The sequence below is a fragment of the Nasonia vitripennis genome, chromosome 4 (genome assembly GCF_009193385.2).
Source record: "Nasonia vitripennis strain AsymCx chromosome 4, Nvit_psr_1.1, whole genome shotgun sequence".
Lineage (NCBI taxonomy): Eukaryota > Metazoa > Arthropoda > Insecta > Hymenoptera > Pteromalidae > Nasonia > Nasonia vitripennis.
The window spans coordinates 6,270,744-6,298,330 of NC_045760.1; the positions used below are offsets into that span (position 1 = coordinate 6,270,744).

The following is a 27,587-nucleotide window of genomic DNA, read 5'->3' on the forward strand; positions in this document are numbered from 1 at the left end:
TCGGCTCGTGTTGTTTTAATTAAAGGTGAAAAATTAACGTGTATTGAACAATGAGCGGGATAGACGTTTTTGTAGATTTATTGCCGCTGTTATTGCTAATGGGATTGTGCGTTTGAATCGCATCCGGTTGGGGCTCATTCCTTTGATTTTACATTCTTGTTTTGAATAATTTTGAATTAATTGATATTAGAAAAATGCTTTTATAAAATTCGTGCAACTCGGTATCTTTGAATGAACAAATCACAATGTTTTCTAATGTCGACAGCTTCAACGCCGACGATTAGTTTTCGCCTCTCCAGCGTCGATAAAAACTGTTCGTTTTAGTTTACCACAATCGATGCGGCAATCTGTTTGAATAATCGATGATAACTGTAGTGTTAACGCGCTGTAAAAAACGTAAACCGCATCATAACAAAAGTGCTAGGTGCAAAGTAGCTTTATTCCGTAATGAGCTGGCTGTCTAAATTATATAATTTATTACATCATATATAATTATAAACAAGCCGTATTACATCAAGCTACTGCTCAGCATAAAAATATTAATGAAACATTATCTTAAGTGCAATAGAAACCTCGCAGTAGCGTGCCACTAATTGTTATTAAAAAGTCTGAAAAAAGTAAACTGCATCTCGTCCTCGTGCAAACTTAATCAGCCTAATCAAGCACTAGCAAAACAAAAATCGCACAATAGTAACAGTCCGCAGCCGTTCTCTCTCTCTCTCTCTCTCTCTCTCTCTCTCTCGCGCGCGCACGGCACCCCTAACCAACAAAAACATAAGGCAGCGACTGCAAATAAAAACTCAGCTATCTATGAATCTCAAAGCAGCATGACGTACGTAGCAATAATAGAAAACACTGAGATCGCCTTAAAAAGTAACACCAAACATACATCATAGGAGTACAGACGCTGAGCATCATCGCATCGCGCAGACACACACGTGCTGAATATCAGTCTCTCTCGCCCTAAGATGGCAGCCTCGCGTGGCATCCTTTCAACCCAGTTCGTCCTTTCTCCAGCGTCGGCTGTAGCAGCAGCCCATAGCCATCGTCCTGAGCTTCGTCCTCGACGACGTCCTCGGGATCGCGCGCGACCGTCACAACCGGAGGGAAAACACGAGGAGACGCGGTTAAAAAAGAGAGCTAGCCCCGGCTATACGCGGACGCTCCGTCGGCCATGTTGCCTCCACCGTAGCTCGCGCTCTCTCTCTCTCTCTCTCTCTCTCTCTCTCTCTCTCTCTCTCTCTCTCTCTCTCTCTCTCTCTCGCCCCACCCTGTGTGTGCTGTATACTCGCTTGGATCCCTGGAGCGAGAGCCGCTGCGTCTGCGCGGCGAGATCGACCGGTTCTTTTTCTTTCTCTCTCGCTCGCTCTACTCTGCTCTGCGGCCTTTCTCTTATGCGCGCGCGCGCGGGTATAACCCGTCGCCATGTTGCGGCCAGTGCTGCTGGCTGCGCGCGCGGCGCCCGGCGCCGCCTTCGCCTGTATTAACACGCACGGTACAGCTGTGTGTCTGAAAAATGTCCGTCATCCGCCTACGCTGGAATTTCGCACAGGTCCGTCATCTTTTTGAGATCTATCGAGACAGGTACGATCGTAGTCTCACTGTTGGGCCTGACGAAAGCGTCGCTCGCTGTGTGTATATATAGTCGATGTCGTTGCGTGGGTTCGAGTGTGCGTAATGGCGGCTGAGTCAGAGAGCAGCGTGTGCGTATATGTGCGCGCGCGCGTCGCATGTGTGTATAATATAATAGAAGGTTCGCTTCCTCTCTCAAGGTCCTCAAGGTTTTTGCGAGATCGATCGCAGTTGCGATCATATCTCTCGCGGGAGCCTTGAGGATTTTTCGCGCACCTTGTGGGATGCTTTTCTACACATTGTGTATACGGATGGCATGTGTGTGTGTGTGAGTGTCGCGGAAGGATATACCCTGCGCGCACCTGCACACGTGTGCAACGCGATACGTCGCTGCATCGGCGCGCGGCAATGATCCTTCTCTATCTCTCGCTCTTTGCTTCCTGTTGCTGCACACTCGTAGGATCTTTGATCTTTCTTTGAACGTCTTTTTCTCTTTCTCTCGATCTACCCGCGCTGCATATAGTCTATGGCATCCCGCTTGATCTCTCTTGTTTTCTTTCGGCTCTCTCTAGGCCTGTGTGTACACACGTGTGCGATGGCGGTCGATGTGCGCGTGCGTCGGTTTACTCGGTGTATTACGGGACGCGGAAAAAGTTGTTGATGATGGTAGGAATTTTTCTTGCGAACTCGCTGCACTCTTTGACGCGAGTGCACCACTCGGTATACTCTAGTCTGTGTAAGTATCTTACTCGAGGAATAGTCCGAGAGCCATTGATTTGATGTATTAATTGTATTTTGTTGAATTATGCATTCGCTTGTGATCGATGAAGCACGTTATCATTTAAGTGGTAAATTTATCTTTAGCCGTATGCAGGATTCTTTGGAGAATGAGATTAATGAATGAATTACTGCTTGGAATGCGTAAATTAACTCGAAGTAGAATACAATCAACGGTAAGTATACCATTACAAAGTGCAACGGTCCACACAGTCGAAATTCAATTCCAAGCGATCCCATATACCATATTCTTTTGATTTCTCGAGCCAAGAGCAGCAGCATGGCAGTCGCGGGAGTGAAGAAGAAGAAGTAGGAGGCAGAGCGCGAGCGGAGGAAAAAATCCTAGTCTCCCGGGGTTCTCTCTCTCTCTCTCTCTCTCTCTCTCTCTCTCTCTGCTCTCTCTTTCCCTCTCGCCTTTTTTCCCTCGAATTCCTCGCGGAGACGACACGGGGAGGGCTAGTAGTATCGCGTAAGATCTTCCCGAGAATCGATCGTCCGCGGCTGGTGTACAGCCAGCCATAGCCGAAGCTCCGCGGCGCGCAGCTCCAGCGGCCATAAATATTCCCTCCGCGTTGCGCTGCTGCTGCTGCCGCTGGATATGTATGCGTGTGTATGTGTGTATACTGGAGGCGCAACGGCTATGTGTGTGCCCTCTGGCCGCAGCCTTTTCTCATGTACGAGCATAGAGCTGACACTTGCGAGACACGCGAGGACGAGCGAGGAATCGTAAATCTCTCGGCTTTATCCTTCCGAAATGTGTGTAGTCTCTCGGCTATGTGACTTCCTTCGATAAAGATCGCAAAAGAGAGAGACTGGTCGCGCGGGCAGTTTCGCGCATATGAAATTAATCCACGTCCGACTCCGGAGCTTCGTAATTAGTTTGCAAGCTCTCACGTGTGGGGGGATGCGTCACTAGGCCGAGATGACGTAGTGACTCAGAATACGAATCGAGAGTTCGGCTACTCAACAGCTGAGAGTTATTCATCCGAGGAGATATCCGTGTCGGGCGCGCGTCCGTGAATTTTTAAGTTTCTGTTGATTTTATCCGCTGAGTGCGAGAGAGAAGGAAACACACACACACACACACACACACACACAGTGGCTCCAAAAATATCTCGTAAATCTCTCTGGGAATACGGAATAAAAATAGAGCGCTTTCAGCACCGGGCGATTAAAGGCTTTGTGAAGAAGCTTCGAAATTTCCAAATAGCCGTTTTCTTTGATGTTAAAATAATCTCACCCCAGGGGCGACCCGAAGAAATTCCCGACACCTCGACAGCGCGAAAGTCAGCTGCGCGGCCGCAGATTAGAAGCTTACACCAGCGACGAGACGCGCAACGTGTGCAAGCGAGCGGCGACACACGGCGCGCGTTAAACTCCGCAAGCAGGAGAGAGAGCTGATCCAACTGGGCGAGCCTCTGTAGCTCCACACACACGCACACACAGACGCGCGCGAGCCTTGTACCGCACAATCAACTTTCGTAATCCCACGCGAGACGCGCAGCCATAAGCGAGGGCTTTGCGTGCGCGGTGTACGTAGAGAGAATCCCCGGGTGCCGCTGTTGCTGTACAGGAAGCCACGTCTTGTTTCGGCCGAAACTCGGAGAGTCTCTCGGGCCGCGAAACGAAAGCCGCACCGCCGGAGGATAGTTTCGCGGCCGAGGGGCTAATTTACGCCGAGTCTGCCGATAAACAAGCGCGGCCGGCTCGCTGGAGAATAGCGCGCTGCTTTTGCTAATCAATCGCGAGCGTTGAAAAATGTTAATTTTTCGCGCGCGCTGCAGAAAAAGCTCTCGATTCAGTAGCGACGATGCAGAATAATCGTTCAGCGAGGCAAAAACACGCGTGCGCGGAAAGAAACGACTATACGCGCTACAATACATATAACACGCACGCAGCGTAGAGCGTTGGATATAAAGCAGGAGAGCCGGCGAGACAAAGTGCGTTCGTGTGTATACGAACGAGAAGCATACGCGCGCATATACACACGGAGAGGATAGGGTAGAGAGAGGAACGCGCGCAGCGCGTGCAACAGTAGCCGTAGCGCCGGTTAATTAGGGTTTAAGTTTATGAGGTGCAGGCGCGCCTGGCCTCCTCCTCCTCCCCCGCACCCTTTCTCTTGGCCTCGCTATACTACTGCTGCTACTACTACTACTCCCTCAGTTCACCCCCTGCATGCCTCTCGTATCAGCCGCTGCTACTGCTGCTGCCCCACCCCGCAATGCAGCAAAGCTTTACGCCCCGCGGCTACGGCGGCCGCGGTACAATGCTGTAACGCTATCAAACTTCACGCGCGGCAATAATAAATACGCGCACGCACTCTCTCTCTCTCTCTCTCTCTCTCTCTCTCTCTCGCGCGCGCGAATTCTCTCGTTCGGCGATTTACGAGGCTCTGCGGCTGCTGCTGCTGCTGTTTCGATTTATATTCCGAGAGAGCCGCGGGAACGGGACAGAAATAATATCGGAGAAGAAGCCGCGCTGTATTTTAAGGAGCCCGCGTGCTCGCGAGAGAGAGAGAGAGAGAGAGAGAGAGGAGATGCGAGAGACATTGACCTCCTGCTGCTGCTGCTGCGAGGGAGGAGAAAAGAGAACTGGCTTGTGAGCGGGAGCTCGGCGATTTGTGGATGAATTTACATGCGCCGCGAAATGGGAAAGGGGAGATGCGTGTGTGTGTGCGCGTGTGTGCGGGAGAGAAGGCTTTATTTCGAGACTGGATTTATTTCTTCATAAGCTACTCACTCACTCATCGGTGTATCGAGGAATTGTGTAATTTTATCGCTCGAAAATGACGAGCTAACGTCGCCTTGGAATACGTTCAGAGGTGTATATCTATTTCTTCAAGGCGTTACGAAAATGGCCGAGGATCAAAAACGAGCCTCGAATAAAAGCTCGCATACTGAGACGACTCTCTCCGCTCTTTTTTCGCACATATCGCGCAGAAACTGCCAATAAGATTCCCACGTTATGCCGTTTACTCCGCTGACGTGCCCCACGCGCACTCCCCTGCATTAAACATGAAGTGTCCCACTCGCTCTCTCTCTCTCTCTCTCTCTCGTCGAGTTTGTCGCGCGAGTAATAAATGCAAAAGGGATAACGAGTCTCTTGCAGAAAAGCCCCCGCCATACTCGCCTTCTCGAGTGAGTATAAATACAAGGGCCCCGTGTATACGCTCGGATCGTACCGTATTGATCTAAGCTCTCTCGACTTTAAGTTCGCGTGTCCGCGTAGTTAGGATATCAGCGGCGAAGAATCTCCCGTGTCGCCCGACTTTGCGTGCAGCAGCCGCGCAAAAAGAGAGCCGGAGATAAGGGCCCTCTCGTGGCTGCTGCTGCTGCTTCTTACGTACGTACGTATAGGTATACAGCTAGAGGGAAAACGAGTCCACTCGAAGAAACTTACTCGCCGCGATTCTTACTCGAAGAATGGAAGAAACGCGCCCGCGAGAGAGAGAGAGAGAGCCGCGGTTCTTTCGAGCGGAAGAATTTATGCCGCCGCGCGCGCGCCGGAGTTTGAGAACGCGCGACCGGGGGCAAGAAGATTTTATTAGCTCTAATTATTCGCCGGATAGTCGGTGGAGTGCGGAACGAACGAACGAACAAGGAACTGGTGGATGGGGGGAGAATGCGGAGTTTATTATGTGCTCGCGCAGGCCAACACTCCGAGAATACTTATTTAATTGTTTCTTATTGTTTTTAAGCACGAGTTTTTTGTCGCGACGCGGCGGTTGTATTTTTGTGTGCTCGGCGCGGGATAATTAAAAGATTGCAATTCAGGTTAACAAGTCTGCGAACTTCTCGAGAGACTCGGGCGTATTCCTATTCCGCTTTTTACACAAGTTTCAGGAATCGTAAAGTCAACGGTACTAAATTAAAAGTCGTCGCGAGGCGTTTATTACCGCATCGACGCGGAAAAGAGAGAGCGGCAAAAAACCGGCCGTCGCAACGTCTTCATTTACAATATTTTAATTGCGCTCACGCCCGCGCGCGCCCCGAAACGTAATAACGACGTCAATGCCGTAAACGTAATAACGGGCAATAAAGCACGCGCATCGAAAATATCCTCGGAGAGAGAAGCAAATTAACACGGCGTATTTTTTTTCCTGGCCCTCTCCCGACGTCGACACCCAGACCGCGCACTTATTCAGCTGTTCGATAGAATTTACACGGGCGGGCTGCAGCGCGGCGTAATTAAATCATGCCGCGACGGTTTTGCAATTAAACTCGATTATTTGCTCGTTGCGCGCTGCCCGTTCCCTCGGCTTAACTCTTTTGACTCCCTCCTCCTCTCCGGCGCCCCTTCGACCTCTTGCTGCTGCTGTTGCAGTCGCGCCCTCCCTCCAGCGCGCGCAATATCTCTCGGCAGTCGACGGTAATATTGCCGCTCGAACGAGCTCGCCCGGCGGTGATTCGCGAAAGTAGACTTTGCGCGCGCGCAGGCTCTAATTACGATCGGACGGAGATAACTCGTGCTCGCGCCGCGAATTCCTCCTGAAAATCGAACGGCCTGACTGTATTAAGAATTTACTCTTTTCCCGCTCGTCGTTCTTCTCCTTTTCTTTTCGTCGCTCCTCCTCCTCCTTCTTCTTCTCCCACCGCTGCTGCTCGTCGCGGGCTGAAAAGGGACCTGCGTACAGCCTCGAGGTCTGATAACGGTGTTTTTCAACGGCGACGAGATTCGATCAAGCGAGCGGCCCTCGAATGAGGTTTCTTTCTTTCTGTTTTTTTTTTCTCTTTTCGCTGCGATCCGGGACCCCGAATCTCGCCACATAAATTTTTCGAGAGTACCGGTAGCATTCTTCATCGCAATTTTGCTTTAACGAAGTCTCAATTAAAGCTCTCGCTCTTTTTCTCTCTGGGAACGTCCCGCTGCCGACGGAATTATTCAACGTGTAATTTCTGCGTGCGCCCTTATAAGTAGTCCGTGTTTGCTCAGGCGAAATGCGTTCTTTTTTTCCCTCGACTCTCTCGAATTCCCCGTCGTACTTTTCGGGTTGAGACCGCAAGCGCGCGTGACATCGAACGATTTGGTTATATACAAGCTCGCGTGTTTCGCGGCCGATCGAAGCTGATGGAATGCACTGCACACACGGCCTCCAAAACTATTTACCGGAGCGCGAGCGATCGAGTTTACGGATGCAGATTGTCGACTACTCGCGTACACACATACACGCAGTCGCTCGATCCGAACTTCCATTCCGCGGGCGTCGGCCGCCATGATTTATGTTATCGGGGCTAGGCCCCTGGCGCTCGTTTGAAGTTTTCGCTACAACCCCGAGAGCGAGCAAGAGAGAGGAACGAGCTAAAGATAGATGTGTATACTTGTCTGTATAAGTTAGTGCGTAGGTCCGGGATCACTCCTGGGACTGTGTGTAAGTGAGAGAGAGAGAGAGAGAGAGAGAGAGAGAAATGGATACGAAAATGGCTTCTTCGCAGATAATGTACTTCTTTTATGCGCGCGGGGGATGTATGGGGCGTTTTTTTTTTAGCGAAATAATATGTTAATGCACCGATCCCTATATCATCGGGAGTGTATCGAGATTTTTTCCTCCTATACGCGAGTATTCTTCCGTTTATTCATGCTAACGGTCTTAACGAGATAAGATAACGTTCCAATTACTTTTGCTTTACTGCCGCATTCTAATTCGATGCTTATTTACGGCCCTGACAGATCTCTCCTCGATCTATCATTTGCTCATGCAAATGAGGCCCGAGAGACAGTCCTCCAACGTTCGACGCGTTATCGGAATCGTTATCCACAGTAGGGAAATTATACTTTTTCAAGCACGCGCGCGCACAGCGACTATCAAAACAAACAGCACACCGTAAGACTCTGTGTACGATTTTCACACGCGCCCGAGATCACGTGAAGCGCACACCTCTTTACTTCACATTTTCCACACGCAAGACTTCAGGAGCTAACGAACTTCGCGAGTATAAACACAGCCACAGAGCTCCCGACGTTTCCTCCGACCGTTAGCTAAGACTGCAGCACACTGTCCATCCGCGCCGCAAGTGTCGCTCGCGTATCTCCAATTTTTTTTCTAGAGAAAGTTTTCGTCCTCGCGACAAAGGCAGCGAATCGTCGTAAAAAAATCGTGTCCCCAACTTTCTCTCTCTCTCTCTCTCTCTCTCTCTCTCTCTCTCTCTCTCTCTTTCTCTCTCTTTCTCGCTCGGTGTCTGTTATTTTTTCATTCGCCTCCGCCACGGGTAGCGGGAAAACTTTCACCGTTTTCCAGCAGGCCCTTTTCATGCCGGCCGACTGCGCCACTAGCCCCGAGAACGGGGCTGTAAAAAGGAAAGTACCGGAATGCGCCGGAAAAAGTGAAAATTGTCGTCCGAACGAGATTGCGGCGCGGTCGTAAAAAAAGAGACTCCCGTACAGCGACTCGCAAGAGGGTAGTCGGTCTGTAAAACGTTGCGGGGCTGACTCGGCACGTTGCATATACCTGCGCTCGCGTGTGTCACGGATCCGCTCTGTATACCTGCATGCAAATATTGAGATTTTCCGAGATGGGAAACACGTTTTGGCACTGCTTACCCAAACACCGATGGATGTACCGTTGCGTCGTTACAAGTGACTCGCTTCTGGGAAAAAGCGAATTTAGGTCATCGAGGATTTTACAGCTAGACGCTACAGAGGAAGAGACATTCGAGTCTATTTTCGGCTTGAATTTTAGAGGGAAAAAAATGTTCCTTCCGCCCCTCGCGCCCGTACAATAATCCGCCATCCCTCCGGTACAAACACATGCGGGAGCTCATGTGTATGTATATACTGTAAACACACGGCGCGAAGAGCAAAAGCCAGTATGTATACAGAGAAGCGAAAGTAAGAGAGAGATAGCCGTGGAGAGAGAGAGAGAGAGAGAGAGAGAGAGAGAGAGAGAGACAAACGGAGGATGCGACAATATCCGACGCCCCGGCGTCCGACAACTGATAACGCCGTTGCCGCCGCCGCGCGCGAGCGCGAGGGATGTTTATGTGTGCGTTTATAATACGTCTGGGGGTTATCCTCCTCGATCCTCGCCATATACCCCTTTGCATCGACGCTGTGTACTGCTACCACTATACTACTACGTTATAGCTCGTAGCTCTCATCCCGATGAATTGCTGTACCCGTGTCTATATAGCCACCCCCTAATATATACGTATCGAGGCGGGCGTACGAGCTGCGTCCAGATCAAAATCAAATCGAGCAGGCAGGATCTGGTCGCGCATTTTTGTCGCGAAAATCGCAAAACTGATGCTACCGGCAGTCGGGATCTTCAATTGGCAATATAGCCCCAAGGGCGTACGCCGCGCGGAGCGTTATATATAAATCGGAAAGAGAGCGAGAGAGAGAGAGAGAGAGAGAGAGAGAGAGAGAGAGAGAGAGAGAGAGAGAAAGATCGCAATAATCCGTGATGTATTTTTATTGGCTCGAATCTTTCTCCGTCTCTCTCTCTCTCTCTCTCTCTCTCTCTCTCTCTCTCTCTCTCCCGCGCGCTCTCGCGTCAGAGCGAAGGACTACTGCAGGAGGCGACTGTAAATCCTCGCGTAATCTCCGCCGGATTTATGGCCCTTCAGAGTTGGAAATTCAGCACTTTCCCCACCGCCGCGCGCTTGTCTGAGATAAAAGACAAAAAAGTAGCGGAGCGAATCGCGAGGAGAGAGAGGCCAGTTCTCCGAGTTGCGTCTACCACTGCTGCAGCGGCGTTTGACGAATTTTCCCCGCACATACACGGCTGTGCGCGCTCGGCGTTTCCATATCCGAGGGACTTTTTGGTCGATTCCGCTTAAGCGGTTTAACGGAGTTCCGTCGATAAATCCCGGAAATTACTCCGATCGCGCTGATCTCTCGTCCTCTCGACTCTGCTATATATTCTCGCGGGAAAATATACTGCCTCGCGACGGATTATGTTTATTATTAATTCGCTCCTCATTTGAATAATATGCGAAACGTCGTTCTCTTTTTTTTTAATAATAAATATGTGTACAATGTCGAAACGCAGATAATTCGCGGCATTATTATGTTTTACGATATACACGTCGAATTACTCGAGATCTTATCTTTCTCAGCCAAATTGCAAAGTGAAGCCGTGCGTAATTACACACGACGCAGACGACAAGACAAAAAAGACGAAATTGCCATCGCGCACAGTAATTACACACGCATACGCATTGCGGCCTTCAATCGCGCGATAATTATCCTCGTTAATTCCTCGAAAATGTGACCGCGCGGTGCTATAATAAAGCAAAAAAAAATAAAATTTTTACGCGGCACTGTTCACACAGCTGAAGTAGCCATGAAACGTATATTCGCGAATCGTCGCCGTGCGTCACACCTCTATCGGCGCCTCGATCTCCCGAGTAATTCATCGCGCGGAGACATAACAGGCCGTCAAGTATGCACTGCACTCGCCGGACGTCTTCGGCGCTGCGCACACGAAAGATAATAATAATGCCCTCGGCTCACGCCACGCCCTCTCTCGCTCTTGTTGTGCGTGCATAACGTATATCGCGTGCTCGAGGGAACTGCGGTAGTTTTCGACGAATCGTTGTGTCTCAATTCCGACTGTATACGCAGCGACACCGGATGGACAGCTGTGTCGCGTAATTGGTAATGGCTTAATATTCGTCAACCGCTGCATCGAGCCTCGGGATCTGAAAAGATGATATAACGTATAGTACGCTCGATGGAATCTCCTCCCGTGGAGATAGCGAAACTGAGAGGCTGCCGCTTTTCGTACGCGAAAACGGCGCGAGCAAAAAGGAGGCGGAGGAGAGCGAGCACACGCGGGCGCAAAGCGCCATATTTATGCGGGGTGTGTACACACACACATACATAGGCAGCATCCCGTGTACAATATATATATAGATATAACTCAGCGAGGCCGGAAGGAGGTTCGTCCCCGCAGACGCGTCGTGCGCGTGATGTACGACTCCCTCGCGCATAGCGGAGCGCATAAGTTTTATCTTACCTCTCGGAGATCTTCGCCGCCGCGAGAGAAAGAGAAGAAGGGAAAGAGGGAGAGAGGGAGATCCGGGATGATATTACCGGGCACTGCGCCTCCAAACACTCGGAACGCGAGCCGGGGGGTCGTAGAAAACGTCCGCCCCCCTCTCTCTCTTTTCGCTCTATCTCGCGCGCGCGCGAGAGAGCGGCGTGCAAGTGGTTAACGCAGCCATTTCACGCCTCGAGAAGCATCTTTCTCTGTCTGCCGCCGCGTCTACTGGTCTAGTAGTACGTGCGTGCCTCATTCGAATTCTGGCCGAATCCACCCCCGCTGGGATTTGCCCGCCGTGTGCCAAGATACGCCGGGAGAAAAAATTCCGCGCGATGGCTGAGAGCGAAGGATTTTGCTTTTGTAATAAAGCGCTATTGTGCTTGGTCGATATCACGAAATCAATTCCTGCAGCGTTTAGACCGATATTTCAAAACACACTCTAATCCTCGAACAACTACAGTATATTTTAATTTCTCTAATCCTCCTCAGATACCCCATAAAGAATTCCTCCCCCGATACACACACTTAGGTTTACCGAAGGCTGCGTCGCGACGCCAAAGTACTTTAAAATGAACAACAGGCCGGTCGTTTCCCGGATTTATCCCCACTCACAGTATAGCGTCAGGAATAAAACGACACACTGGAGAGAGAGAGAGAGAGAGAGAGAGAGAGAGAGAGAGAGAGAGAGAGAGAGAGAGAGAGCGACGAGCCGATATCTCCTTCGAGCGCTCATCAAACCCTCTTCTGCACCCTTCCTGTATACACCCCCCGCGAGTACACACACACACACATACATAAGTCACGAAACGCGCGGCTCGGGAATTTCTATTTGCCGGGGACACGTTTTCAGAAATAGCGCGAGCGCATCATGGCCAGGATAATCCCTTTATTTCGGTCGGCTCCTCGCAGCGAAGCGGGAGTAGGGAGCATAGTAGCGGGGAATAAACGATTTTTGGTAGACCGTTTACACGGATCAGCGGTCCGCGAGCCGGGGCCGTGCAGATGCTTAACTCGGCCATTTCACGCTCCGAGAGGCGCGACGCGATGCTCGCAAGCGTATAGATATGCCCGCGAGCGGATCGTCTCTTGAACTTTCGAATTCGCTCGTTGACTTGCTTTATTAATTCGATTTTTCGTCGCGTACAGCGTTTCATACACAGACAGCTCGAACAAGGAACACGTACGAAGGCGGCAGCGGCAATAAGAAAGCGACATGTGTTGATCGATCCAAGAGAGAGAGAGAGAGAGAGAGAGAGAGAGAGAGAGAGAGAGAGAGAGAGCCATAAGGCAACATATACGCTCCTACAAGTGCACAATGCTGCGCACACGAGGACATGGGTCGCGCGAAAGGAGAACACGCGCCACATCATACTCTCTCGCTGCACAAGAGCAGCTCGCGTACGTGAGCGATTTTCCATCGGTTCTAGCGAGCAGAAGTGGTTATATTTGCCGTATAACGTTCGCGAGAGTGTGTGCGCTGCGACGCCAGGGGGGGGGGAGGTCCAAGGGGGCGGCAACCGCAGCACGACTGTCCTCTCTCTCTCTCTCTCTCTCTCTCTCTCTCTCTCTCTCTCTCTCTCCCGCCGTCCCCCAATTTCACCCCCGAGAACCAATATTTATTGATCACCCCCCGAAGGCACACGCGCGCGAGTCTGCTTCTCTCCGCGCCGTGCTCGGTATATCGTGCATATGTGTGTGTTATATATAAAAAGTCAAAAAACGAGGCGAAAGAGAGCAAGAAAGGGACAGATAGACGTAGGGCGATGGCGGAATCATTGCCTCTCGCTGTGGCGGCAGCTGTTGGCCTTTTGTTTTTCCGCGCGCGTGGAAAGCGGGCCGCGGAGAATGTGGGGTGAAATCCATCCCTTATATTATTTCTCGAAACACACACGCGTATATGAAGAATTTTCCCTCTGCGCGTCGCATTTTTTCTCTCTCTTTCTTTCCGTTCTCGATTCGCTCTTTTCTCTTTTCGAAACATATTGCGCGAGCCGGAGTAGAGGACGCCAGCAGAGAGAGAGAGAGAGAGAGAGAGAGAGAGAGAGAGAGAGAGAGAGAGAGAGAGCTTCAAGACTGGGCTTTTATTCGAGAAAAACGGCTATAAATTTTCATTCGCCTCGGGCCCGGCGCGCGCGCGGAGATTAAAGTTACATTAAGCGCTTTCGAAAAGATAAAGTTTTGCGCGAGCGCACGCTTATACAGCTGGACAGTTTTTGCCATATGACGGGATTTTTAAAGGGGGGAAAGGGGATTTTTCTCGATATGTGACTGTGTTATAGTATTATATGACGTGCGTGTAGAGGGAAGAGAGAGATGGAGAGGATATTCGGGTCTTTGGTGGTTTCATGATGTCGGGTTCAACGAAAAAAGCACAACTCACCTTGCAACCAGGTCCAATGCGGCTTAGCCATATCGTCCTTACCTGCAACAGAAATCAGAGGATTCGTTTAAAATATCGTCGTATGTACGCTAGTCTGCATTATTTAATGACATTTCCCGCCAGCATAAAAAAGGACCGCGTATCAAATCACGATATTTAATTCAGACGTTACGAGGCCGCGTATACGAATAAATATTTTATTCGAAGGCAGAACTTTTCGTTTTCACAGCGCCCGATAAATCGCTTTTGCGCTGTGTCTGCGTGTGCAGTACGTGTATCTCGCTCTCGGAGTCAAAGCTCCGGCGCGAAATATTGGAAATGGCCTCCGGTAAATGCGCCGAGCGCGATACGTTGAATGTTTAATCTTCTATCCCCGCCGCGTATAGCAGCAAAGCCTGAAGTCCCGCGAGATTATACTGGCGATCGCCGTACTGCGTGTGCGCACGCGAACTTCACTTCCAAGTGACGCAGCTCTGTGTCTTTCTATTCTCGCTTCAATCGCTGACCTCCTATCTTGTTTAAATAAATGCTATCGCTCGAGGTGTCCGTGCGTGTACGGCGAGCTCGTTGTTTATTGATACACTTTGTCAAAGGCTTTTATGCCTATTTTCGAAATGATAAATTCCCGGCTGGCGGATTACGCTCTGATCCCGAGGTGCGGAGCGAGCCAAGTTTATATCTTCGCCACGCGCGCATGCAGTAGTGCGACGGGGAAGAAAATATTTGCCCTGCCTGCCGGAGAAGCAAACGCGCGCAGCGTGCGGTCGTAGTCGGCAATAATTCTGATTCGAAAACATAATCTAATTAGAATCTAGCTTATCAGCGCCGATAAATTTCTCTTCTATACAATTCCACCCCCGGCTGCAATTAGATAACACGCGCGGGGCAGCTAATTTAACCACGCGCAAACAAAGCCCTATAACCTTCTATTACGACAGCTATTGTGTATTGATAACGCGCAAGAAAATCTCGTCAGATTCTTCCGTGGTCGCCTCGTCTCGAATATGCATATAAAACACCAAAAAGCAAGTCCGAAATCAGGGGGCTTTATCGCGGGGGAGCCGTGCATTGGTCCGATAGCGGCGCAGCAGCGTACATAGTGTGTCGCATCGCGCTCGCGCAGCAGCTCGGCCGCGGGCCGGCAAATGATCCAGAACACCGGTGGGAATTGGTTCGGCAATGGAGCGAGCTTGCGAGGGTAGCACGGCTATAACTAACCCGGCTGATCTATGGCCTGTTTAGTAGTTCTATATCAGCGCTGCGCCGTGGTCGAATACGCGTGCGTATACGTGCCCACCCCCTACTCTAGCTGTATGTATACATAGCACACTACGCGACTGAGCCCTCTCTGATCCTCTCTAGCCTTCTATCCCTCTCTCGCTCGGATTGTTTACTGGCTGCGTATAGCCGAGGCGCTAAATTTCAAGACGAGTATAATAATACGTGCAATTATTTTTATTTTCTCGTCAGAACGAAGATTGTAGAGGGAATTTCGAAATTTTCCATCGCGAATCTCCACACCGCTGCAGCGCTCGTCGAGATATCATCTAAGTAGGTGTTCACCTCCGATGCATACATGCAGGCGGCACGTGTGTAGATAGCCCTCGGGCGTCGGGGGCTGTCAGGAGATGTGTTTCGTTCCTGCCGACATCTCTGTGCATACGGTATAAGCGCGCACCGCGGCCATTGCGCGAATCCGTTTCGCCCGAATATTTTCGCATCGCGATAATGGCGCAGCGGTGCAGGCGAAAATCAGATATGCCTCTCATTTCGAGCCGGTGAGAATCGCAAGCGAAGAGCGTTTATGCTCTTTTTCTCCGGGACGTCGAATCTCAGCGCGATCTCTGATATCGGAGAAAGGAATAAATTGCGCTCGCCGACGTTTTTATGGACCGTAAAGAGATCGAGCTTTTTTAAAATCTTTTTACGAATTTTATAGCGGCTACAGAGTAGATTGATCGAACGCGTCGTTTATTGGTCACCGACAATATATCCAGAAGGGGAGGGTTGCGCAGCTGTAGGATCGACGCACAAGCGTCGCGGAAAATCTGCAGGTCGACCTATGACTTACGACGCATTGGCGGTGACCGGTTATTAGATTATTGGTCGTATCGACAGTGTTACTACCGACGCGTTCCGATACCTGCAGCGTTATACGAGGGGGTGGCAGGGGAGAACGAGGCGTTGCGAACGGCCTGGTTTTCGGGGGATGAGAGAGAGAGAGAGAGAGAGAGAGAGAGAGAGAGAGAGAGAGAGAGAGAGAGAGAGAGAGAGCGACTACAGTGGAGGGGACGACAAAATGGAGAGGCCCTGATAACGATAACGTACGATCGGCATTAGCTGGCGGCTTGCTGCGGCTGATGGATGCGCTAATTATCAGCAAGCAGGAGTTACAGTATTTCGGCTCTCACTCGGGCTAGACGAAAGCCGCATATTTGCGTGGGCGGAAAACGCGAAATGGAGCATCGCGTCTACTGCTCGGCTCGAGCGATGAAAGAGTTTATTATAACATTATCGCTAATGAATGCGAATAAAAAGAGGCTCGTTGTGCGGCGGCAGTAGCGGCGGAGCTTCCGAGCATTTGAATTAAGTGACGTTTTTGTGCGTCGCGCGCGCGCGCATACGGGCCCGAGAGAGCTAACGAGCGAAACGTTTTATGTTGATGAATTCGCGGAAAACGTTAATTGCCGGGCGATAATTCAGAGCCCTCGCTTTTACGCAGCGCTACTCTTTTTTGTAATCGCGCACGCGAGCAGTAACGTTATAGCTTTCTCTGCTTTGCTGATCGCGTATAAGAGTAAACAATAATTCTCGGCCTGCGATAATTAAAAAAAAAAATTCCGATGCATAATCCATCGAATTTCATGGTCGTACACTTGCTACACACCGCGGCGGGCGCACACCCGCCGCCAGTGCAGCGATGTTTAATTTCGCATGCACCAGTAGCTCAACCCTAACCCACCCCCTGTACTGTATACATACATACATATACACAGCTAGCACGTCCGACGATTACAGCAGCAGCGGCGGCGGCAGCCCAGCCAGACTTTCGCTACACGGGGCGTGCGCTGCAGGAAGAAGCCCGGCCGGCAACCGCAGCCGCGGTCTAAGCCCCTAGACGCATCCGGGCGTGCTAGTGTTGCTGCTGCTGCTGCTGCTGCACATCGGTGGCGCAGAGCACAGTATCTCTTGCGCCGCAGAGAAAGAGCCGATTGGAGAGGGGAGACTTTCTATCCCGCCCTCCCTCTCTCGCCTCTACCCCTGGCTGTATAATGAACACGGGAGCTTGTTTATTTAATGGGAAATTCGCCGGTGCCATAAAGCTCGCGAAGAAGGGAGTGAAACCTATTAAATTTATGCCTTTGGTTTACTCGCTCTGACGGATCGCAATGTCGGGCTTTCGCTGCTGCTGCTGTGTGCTCACTCCGGAGCGAGGCAGTAATTCTTCGGGCTAGCGCCGAACCGCTGGATTTCTCTGTCTGACGTTTTGCGAAATCGAATTCCTTCGGAAAATCGAAGCTCGCGAGAGAGGAACTATAAAATATACCATCGAGCGCGTGATTTTCCGATGTTGCAATAACGCTCAAAACTAGCCGACATTCCAGCAGCTACCCCCCTAGAAACCTGTCCATCACATTATCTCTCCGCAGTGTCATCCATCTCTCCCATCACGTATACTATATAGCTACATCACACGAGCCTCTGCGCAGTGCACTATACTGTCCACGTGCGAGCGCGCGGACTCGTGTCCTATTGCCGCAGTAGTCCGCCGTGTGTAATCCAAACGGAGATATATATTCCCGGTCTCGCGCGCTCGCAGCTCGCTATTCGATGGTGCATCCTGCTGCACGCAGGAGGGATGGCGGCGCCCATAGTGACGGACAACGCCGCGTCAGCGCGTAAAGCCCCTACGCCGGTGCACTGCGCTGCAGCAGTAGTTCTCTCTCTCTCTCTCTCTCTCTCTCTCTCTCTCTCTCTCTCTCTCTCTCTATCTCTATCTCTCTCTCGCTCGCTCGGCCTGTCCGTGTGTGCGTGGATATTTATACGGAGGGAGAGAGAGAGTAGTCGACAGTTGTCGGCGACACGATCAATCGGCGGCGAAACGGTGCGCGTCCGGCCGACTGAGCGGAAAAACGGGCTCGGGCCGACTTTAAGGCAGCTCTACTCAGAGAGCTCGAACGATGGGGCGCTTTTTCGGCCGGAAATTTACCTGCTCGATGCTCGGTTCGTCGGGATGTTTATCGAGACGCGCGCGGTGTAAAGATTTACGGCGAAAGTCGACTTTGATTAGGAGGAACGAATAAAAAACTAGAGAGGCCATTAAAAGTTTCGCTCGTAAGTCAGCGAGGCAAATTCGGCGGAGCTGAGCGCGAAAAGAAACGCCATAATGTACACTTTATCCATTTTGATCCCCCCCCCCCCCCTAATTACCAAATTTTCCTCGCCCTTAATTCAGCGGTATAATTGCTCGCGCGTGCGGCAGCAGCCCCTCGAGGGTCGAATGGAGCAATGTTGCGCGGCGCGATACTCTTGAGCGCCTCGCGAGCCTCCTTAATCAGGCGGCGACGTCACCCTCGAGTTTAACGACGTGCCTTTGGCTCTCTTTCTCTCCCGTTACTTCTTGTACGCGTCCCGTGACTTCTTTCCCGAAGCTACCGTTTTATCAGAATCGTTTCAGAAAAGCCATAAAACCGTTACGAAAAGCCGAACGAGCCGCGGCCGCAAAATATTTAGCGGAAAAGCTGTATTAATAGACAGCTCGCAACTGATGTTTACCCGAGCTGGAATTGCGTCACACCGCACTCAACTCTCTCTCTCTCTCTCTCTCTCTCTCTCTCTCTCACTCTCTCTCGATTTTGTTTTTCAACCTAGCCGTGAATTTCCTGCGGGCCGCGCATGATAACCGTCACGATTGTTTTTACCCGAAAATAGCCCTCGCGGAAAGCCGGGCGCCGCACGCGGAAACGTCGACCTAGGCGAAAATAACGCACGTGTGGGCTTACTCCTCTCGCTCTGCTCTCTATACTCGCGCAGCGCGGCTGTTTTGTCGCGCGGTCACGTTTTCCGCGAGCACTGTATGTAGAAAGTTTTTGCGCAACCGTATTATATATGCGCGAGAGGCACTCGGTCAATTATAACGACGGCGCGGGGTCTTTAATATCTCAACTCTAGAGCGGCTTTATAAGCGAATGCCAAAGATAACGGCTGTGCAACGACTATGACGTATACGAGAGATCGTTAATGGTCTGTATAGGCCAAGTCCGGTATCTATTTCAAGTTCAGTCGATGTGGATCGCGACACGTCAACCGCGCGAGATCGTGCGCTGCCTCGAGGACGCGAAGAAAGGCATTGATCGGAACGCGTTACGCTCGATCAGTGTTCGATGATTGAGGCCTGATTTGCGCAATCTCTTAGGTCGCGGCTGAGAGAGGAACAATGCTTTGTTACACGCGCCGGTCGATTCGATCTTGGTATTTTCAGATTTATCTACGCTTGGCTATATTTATAACTTCGGTTTGACTTCTCGACTGGAAAACCGATTGATATGGTAATGTTTGTTTTTGCCCGACGCCTTTTCATGCGTAAAAATCGTATCGCGAATCTAATAACAACGGACTTGACCCGTAGAGATAGGGAAAAAAACGATAAATCCAAGGAGGCGCGCACAATAATGTCCAAGAGAGAGGAAATATCCACAGCGGGTACACAAAAGACTTCCTGGCCCGATAAATCGCCGCAGAAGTACGCATTACGTCGAGCGCGAACGGCTTACACACAGTCCTCCCTCCTCTAAATTTCCCTCCGGCTGAATAGAGCCTGTTTCATCGACGATAAGACGACGACGACGACGACGGGAAACGATCTTAACGCCGGCGTCTTCTTTCACATCCACGCTCTCGGCAAAAACACATAGGCTGCTGCTGCAGTCGTGCTGTATTACGTCGTGTGCGCCATGAAAAAGCAGACCGAGCCGTAAGTCAGGCCAACGGAGCTTTGCATCGCGCCGCGACGATCGATATTATTTTGGCAAGCGACGCTGCGGCCGTTATACGCGCGTATGTGTGTGCTGGGCTATATACGAAAGGGCGGAGAGTTTGGGCGACGAGCATAAGGAGCAGTAGCGGCAGTGAGTGTATTATAATGCGGACAGACGTATACTCTGCGCGCGGCTGTACGTAAAAGTCCGCCTGTGTATGAGCTCTCGCGCAAAAAGGAGAGAAAAATAGCTGCCGTATACATCGAGTCGAGTTTGCTTGGAAAACGACGGAAAGCCATTTCGGCGCGCTCTCGCTATATGTCCCTTTCAGTATAGAGGAGCGACGAGGAGGACTTTCGCTGTACGCGATCTGCGTCGATGCTATATCGTCCGACTCGATAATGTTGTGTGTGCTTTTACTCTACCGTGCGCGAGAAAACTTTTCCCAAAGTTTACTGCGCGAGTTGCCGCGGGGACCATTGAAAATTGTTTACGCGAGCGGTGTTTCGCGTGTGCACATGCATGCAGCGATACTTGTATCATTTTTATTTGTTTTTCATCGGAATACACATACCGTGTACGCAGCGCGTTTCAGGAATAATGGTGAAGCCTGAGCAAAAAAGTACAATTAATCATCTCGTGTCTCTCGCGCTTTTTGCGCGAGCTACTTTACCTACACCGAGCGAAAAATCCTACTTCTTATATAAACTCCGGTATACTCTATATACAACAGCAGGCGACGCAGAGCGCGAGAGAGAACCGACAAAAAGAAAGATATATGTATATACCAAAGCAAGTTTCCTCGCAGCGGCGGCTGCAGCGTTATACACACGCGCGCGCAGCTGAAAAGAAGGAAAAGCTAGCGCTGGAAAGAGAAAGCGACGATCCACGAGTGTATAATAAAGGGACGCGCCCACCGCAAGCTATCCTCGCCGCTGCTTCTTCGTTCGGCTTTTTAGCCAAAGCTCGACGCGTTTCTTGCGTCTCTCCCGCGGAAAAGGGTACGACTCTTCCTTCGTAGGTTTATCATCGGGAATACATCGACGTCGCGGAGGTAAAAAAACAGCTTAATTCAGCGCGGAGAGAGCCAATCGTGTCCCCATTTCACTCGGCTACGCGGAATTCAATTAAGCGAGTTTCCCTTCTTATCGCGCATACGTTATCCCTTCCGCGTGTTTGTCTTGCGAGTAGGGTTTTCGTAAAACTTGGGTCGCTCTCTGTACACGCGCCGAAGTTATTTACGCCTCGTCGTAAACTCCCTGTGTCTTCTCTCGCTCGGGACCTATACTGCACTGTACTATAGTCCTGGCGTTCTTCCATGCGCGGGAGGGTGTATATACAGGAGCTTGCCCGCTTTCGAATTCTTGAGGGTGTCGCGAGGAGACAATTATTACCGGAAGAGCCGAATGAATTTAATTGCCTCGCCGTTAATGCGAATACGGCAGTAAAAGGATGAGATGTAGGTACTTATCGATGAATTTTCTCTCTTATAAGCTTAATTTCAGCGGCATTGTCTGCGTCAAGGATATGCGCATTACCACTTGCCACGAGGCTTGGCAATTAGCAATGTAAATGCCCGGTTAGTTAGTTAGCGTGTTCGCGAAGCCGCCGCGGGGGTGTATACCTGCGCGGCCGAGTGCGTTGGCGAGGCACGCAGTTCCCGGGCTAGATAACGCCCGGACCTCCCAAGCGAGCGATCGCCTCAAACCCGCTGCTGATAACGCCCCGATCGAAACGTCGATTCCTTTTTTACACAGCCCTCGCGCTCTATACTGCTGCTGCTGCTGCTGCTGCTGTGAGTTTATAGGCCGTTACGGGAGCAAACTTACTTTGATGAACTCGGGTGATGTCTTTTTAGAACGTTGATTTTAATAGAAGATATGCATTATTAATTGCGTATTACCATTTGCTCGACGAGCGTCATTCTTACTCTCGAAGAGATCCTCACCAAGCGCATAATATAGTACTCACAGAAATTTCACCAAACTTACTCATCAAACTCAAAATTACGCGACAGAAAATAGCGCGAGACGCGAGTGTTTTCGTGGCATTTCGCGGCGCAGTCAGCTCAAGACTATCGTCTAGCCCGCGCGTAGGAACCCTCTAACGGTCCCAACTTTTTTCGTTGATACTGCGTTGATCTTGCATCTGGAAAGGGGGGCCTCTTTGTGCGGATGAGAAAGAAACGGGCTGCCCGGCTGAAGAGAAAGCGTGCGTGTGCACGAGAGAACCATAATGCTTTCAACATGGCCACTGGGGTGGTCCTCGCTACGCCAGGGCCTGCCCCTCGGTCTGTGCGGCACTACTTTCACTCCGCGCGGCGCTGATGGGACCCATGAATGCATCCCCCTTAGTCTCGCTTTCTCCCTCTACGCGCTCGCATCTCCGTGTATACCGGTCCTCGAGATTTGCTATAGTGCGTGCAGGCCTCAGGCTCCTTCTACAATCAGCTGATGCGTCTATGTCGTCGTATACACGTTGTTTTTTTTTGTACGTCTCCTTCTTCAAACGGAGCCGCGAGTCGTCATCCGTTTGAATTCTTAGATTGCATTCAGGCTATACCGGTCGGCCTTGCCCGATAAATCTCGTTTTATTAAGACAATCAGCGCGGCGCTTAATTGAAAAGCGCGATAACCGCGAGCGCGTACTATAATATACAATGGCCTGCGCGTGTGCTTTACAACTATACGAGAGCTCATCGTCCGTGGCGCCAAAATTATATGCCCGGGAGCGATTATCGCGGCGCGTTTTATATTATTGCGTCCCCGCGTATAATTCACGTTCGCTCGTAAAATTACTCGCGGCGTGGCAAATGACGAGGACGACGGGCATAAAAACGAAAATGAAGCGATTCGGCGCGCGCTGTATAAGCGAGCTCGCGATAATAAAGCGTATAGTACCTCCTCCATCTCTCTCCCCAACTTTTCACCTATATACATATAGCCAGTACATACTCTCTTCCCTTGGCGCGCTCACGTGCAGGTCGCGCCCTCGCGCGGCGCTGCCTTACCGACGCCCATCACTGCTCCGCGAGTTCGAGCATCGGCCGGCAGGTGGCGTCAGCTCAGCTCGCGCGCATGCCACACCCGAGGCCGCTTTACACTTGAGCCTACCACGTGCTCTCGGATATTGGCGGTTCTTCTTGTCCTGCGTGTGTGTGAAGGTATATACATGAAGCTCTCGCTGGGTTTGGTTGGGTCAGACTCGTCGCTCCCCGACTAAACACTGCGCGGCCCGATTAACACGCCCCGAGACTGAAACACACATGCGCGTGCCCAGTCGGGTAATATACGGCGCTCTTTCGCCCGGGCTTCGATCATGCTCGAATTTAGTGGCCCCCCGACGATGCCGCCTAGAGGAATTCAGACTACTGACCTCTTTGCCGAGCCGGTGAGTTATTTCGCTTTTTTTCGCCCGCTGCGCGCGTGAGCGGGCTCGGCTCGACTCGAGCTGTTACGTCAGTTACGGAATTTCGAATTTATTTTTGGAGCCGCTGCTTTTCTCGCGCGCTCGCGTTGTGTAATTTTTTCTTTTTCACGTAAACGTTTGCTCTTCCCGACGAATAGCAGATGACACGACACAATGAACAAACCGTCTTAGTTCTTTGGCGTGCACGAATCGCATAGATAAAAGCTCGCCGCTGCAAGTTGGCCAGGTGTCGACAATGTTGGATGTCCTTTAAAGGTCAGCCGCGCGTGTAGGTACATTTACGCGTACTATATGCGAAAGTAGGCCGCGAGGAATTTCGATATACGTATATACGACGGAGAGAGAGCGCGCGCAAGGGAGAGAGCGAGAGTCAAGTTCCGGACACTCGGCGAAACACGATTGCGCGCTTGTTCGCGCTGGCATTATATACGAAGCGGCTTTATAACACATCCGTTCGCTCCGGAGGTGCTCGCGAGCGCGTCGGAACAATGGTATATAAGCAGTAGCCGGGACTCCCCCAGGGAAATACCTCTGGATACACACGTCCATCGACTCTTCGTGAGCAGCTACATGTAGACAAGAAAAAATACCGCCGCAACATTTGTACCTCTTGTGTTTAATTAGTTTTTTACGGCTTCTCGCGAGTCGAACATATATGCCTATACATGATCTAATTATATTAATAGACGAGACGCGATGAGATGGCGGTGAACGCTCACGGCTGTTAATTCGACGCGAAGAGGTGCGAGCATAATGCGAGCAGCCGCTTAATGTTGCATTTTGAATGCGTAATCGAGTTTCGGGGCTGTTATCTTGTCGGTAGCATCCCAGGCATTGTCCCAGTGCCGCCTCGGCATTAGGCCATTCGGTCATTTCCAAATGGCTGTTTATACTCCTTTCGAAACTCGTCCCCCATAGCTGTATGCATAACCCGCCCCACCACGCGGTGGTCTATATATAATATCGCGAGTTCGCCCCTGCCTAGCCATCTCTCTTGCTTTAATAAGGCAAGAGCGATCGGAGAGATTACGAGTAGGATTCGACGAATGTCTTCCGGTCGTTTAATCTAATGACTTCCAAGGCTCAGACTCGGCGGCGCGAAGTGCGCGTGCGCGTAGGCTTAATTAGCGCAATTATCGAACATGACTTTATTGCGTCGAAGTTAGCGTTTGTCTTGTCTTCAGAAGTGCACGCGTTGACATATGCGCGTTATCATGCGTTGCGTTCGGAGATAACCTGTTCAATTCGAAAAATGCATACAAAGCTACGCTAGAGTCAAATAATAAAGTTACAACCATAACTGTCACGTATAATCGTGGTTTACTAGATAGCACATCAGACAATGTGCTGAGCACTCGGCTTTGCATAAAATAAATCAACTTCGATCGCTACTCTTAATTAGCAGTCGATGCCTCCGCTCGTAAATTTAACTCTTATTAATACTTAAAATCCCCTCTCGCGTTATTTTCAGCAACATTGTTGCGAATGTGTTTCAAAACTCGAAGCACCTGCAGCAGCTGCCAAAACAGAAAACCCGTCCGTCAACACCTACCCGAGAGATAACAAAGCAGCAACATTGTTGTACTCGTTCCATCGCTACCGGCACGTCTTTTGTCTTTTCGTCGCCGCGCGGCTGTCATAATCAATTTGCCGCACTGGGCGACCAATTCTCTTCTTGTCTCGCTCTTTCGCGCGTGCAATTAATACTAACGAAGCTCCTTGCCTCGCGTTTCTAATCCGCGACGAAATTGGCCTGTCCGCAAGCGGGCGCTATATTATTCTCGCTCGCTGTACTGCTTCCCTCTCTCACTTTTGGCCGTCCTTCTCACGGCAGTGACCATAATTTTTCGAGGGGCCCGCGCGTGGCGTGACGCCGGCCATCCACTCGCGCGCATACCAAACTCGCCAACGCTCATTCTTCGTTTTTTTTTCGCTCGGCTGAGTGATCGACAATGGGGTGTGTTTGGAAAAGGAGGTTTTATTTCAATTTAAAACTTTGTGATGCGTATGTTTCATTAATATACATAGTACGAAGTGCTGGGAAAAAACTAATTACAATTTTTACACAACAGGAGTAGCAGCGGCTGCAATTATTCACTGGTGCAGAGAGAGAGAGAGTAAGGAATTTTTTCTCCTTGCAGCCATTTCTCATTCTCTTTCGCCTATCTTCCTACGTCGCTTGATTTGCCTTTTTCTTTCTCCTCGTTCTTTGTTTTATCGTGCGCAGTCGACTTCGCGTTTTATTATTTTTCTTTTTTCCCGTCTAGGTTTGGTGCATTATTTTTATCCTTTCTCTCCGACTCTTCAACCCTCCCTTATTATTCCCTCAGCCGCTGGCGCGCTCGCGCGAGTGTTTCACCTGCTTTTGCTCCTTTTTCTCATTTGTTTCTTCTTCCTCGTCCGTAATTCAAACGTGCTTTACTGCGCGGGCATTTTTATCCCCGCCGCAATTTTTTTCCCACTCCCTGCAGGCTTTCCAACGAATATTCAGGCTTTTCCTTGCTCTCGATACGATTTTGCGATTATTTTATTCTATTCGCGAAAGAGAAACATCCATCACCGGGACTTCTTTTCCGGGAGCGCTATCAGGTTACGGAAAGAGCGAAAATCGCGCTTACGCGGTACCTTCGACGTCCTCCACGAAATTTAGCGCTCATAAACGTAAAATAGAGCGGTGCTTTCGGGCCGATATCGTCGCATCGTCGTGTGTATACACAGCGGTGAGGGTATACACGGGAGGGGATTCCGCGGGCCTCGGTCGTTTGTTCGTTCAACGCCTGATCCCTGACCTTCCCCAGGCTTACACGCGGCTCCCTTCTCGGCTCACCCTCGATATTCCCCGTATCATAACACTCCGCGAATATGTACGTGTGGCAAATTATGAAGCAGCCACGTGGATTCTTTGCTGTTTTGAAGGCGCTTCGAAAAGAGTCTTAATGACTCTCTACAAGGCTGTATACATGACCTCTCGAGATAGCCGGATTGCGACCTTTGCGCGTAATAACTCGCCATTAAGACTCGCTCTGTGCGAATCGCATTGTGGTCCGGTGCAATTACAAGCGGCTTCGCGCGCGATAAATAATTCGCCACTCATTGTACTGTTTCTTTGCACGATCCGCAGCCAACTGTTCGAAGCCGCGAGTTCGAGGGGCAATTTTTAGGCCGCGAGAGTGATTTATTTATCGCGCTTGATTTCTACACTGCAGCAGCAGCAGCAGCCTAAGAATCGTCTTGGCACTTATTTATTGCGCTTCGCGTTCGCGCGCGGCCTTAACTTAATGGCCTTTGAAGAGTCGTAAGCGGATTTTCACCGAATATCGCTGCGAAAAGGGCAGAAAAATCAGTTATACGCTTAGAGAGATGCGCGTTTTGGGCTAACGAGATGAGAGAGAGAGAGAGAGAGAGAGAGAGAGAGAGAGAGAGAGAGCGAGAAAAATAGCAGTGGGCGTAAACTGGACGTTCAGCAAACCCGCGAGCGCGCAAACACGAGCAGCAGACCTACCCACGTTCAAATATGCACAAGCCGGCTGCATTACCCAGCGCGGAGAAGCAGCGGAGGGTGGGAAGGAAGAGGACGGAAGGAAGGAAGGTCCAACGAAACGTTCTTCGAGTCTCTTGCGCGTTGTTGCCCCGCGTGTGTGAGCCCTTTGATGTCACGGCGAATGTTACGGGCGCAATCCCATAAACCAAGCGCTCTCTCTCCCTTCTCTCTGACTGGCCGAAAGAAATCGCCATAATTTATACCGGGAGCAACGCTCTCGCGTGTGTGCCGCACCGCGCGGCGAGCCGCTGCGTTACGTGTCACGTGTCCGCGCATATGCGCACGTGCTCGACTTACACATGAATGCTGCGCTGCCTTCCTTCTGCAGCCTGCATATATGCGCGGCTACCGCGCGATCTACCGATATGATATTGAAAAACTCGCGTGGCTGCCTGGTGCAGGCCAGTCAACGGATGCACACGCATACTACATGTCCGCGCAAGCGCGCGACGGACTTTCCCGTTTGCCCGTCGGGCGAGAGTTGATATAGACATAACGAAAAAGAAAATAACGAGCGAGCCGTTTATTATTACGATTGTGCGGTGAATAAGATAAGCAGTTTTCTCGTTGCTGTATCGTTATTATTGCGAATACAATATGCCGTGTATGACATTACGATTCATGTAGTGCTAACGTATACGGCGCGCGTTGTGTTATTAGCGTTAATTGTGACGGCTATCTCACTCTTCTATACCTTACGAATAACGCGGCTGCGTCCCTCTCTCTCTATCTCTGCTCGACGTTAAATGCGCTTAAAGGCAGTGGATGATTATATACGGAGCCGAGAGAGCGCGCGATACGCCGATGCAAATTTATGCCATAGCGCCGCCGTCGCCGACATTAACGCGCCTGCAGCTAGCCTGTGTCGATTTTGCAGAAGCGGTAGCTCTATTATGCGATCTTTGTTACACGCGCGGCGTATCGAAC

The 27,587-nt window shown here is 50.7% G+C and overlaps 1 protein-coding gene across 2 annotated transcripts in view; it reads right to left on the minus strand.

Moving 5' to 3' along the window:
- LOC100119924 (homeotic protein ultrabithorax-like) overlaps window positions 1-27,587 on the minus strand; it is a 122,812-nt gene that overhangs the window by 66,705 nt on the left and 28,520 nt on the right. Inside the window, exon 2 of one of the 2 annotated variants that reach the window (XM_031928695.2) lies at window positions 13,713-13,754. The exons of the other annotated variant lie outside the window; for it this stretch is intronic. Within the exon in view, the coding sequence (XP_031784555.1) occupies window positions 13,713-13,754 (42 nt within the window). The remainder of the gene's footprint in view (window positions 1-13,712; window positions 13,755-27,587) is intronic. 2 annotated transcript variants of the gene reach the window in all.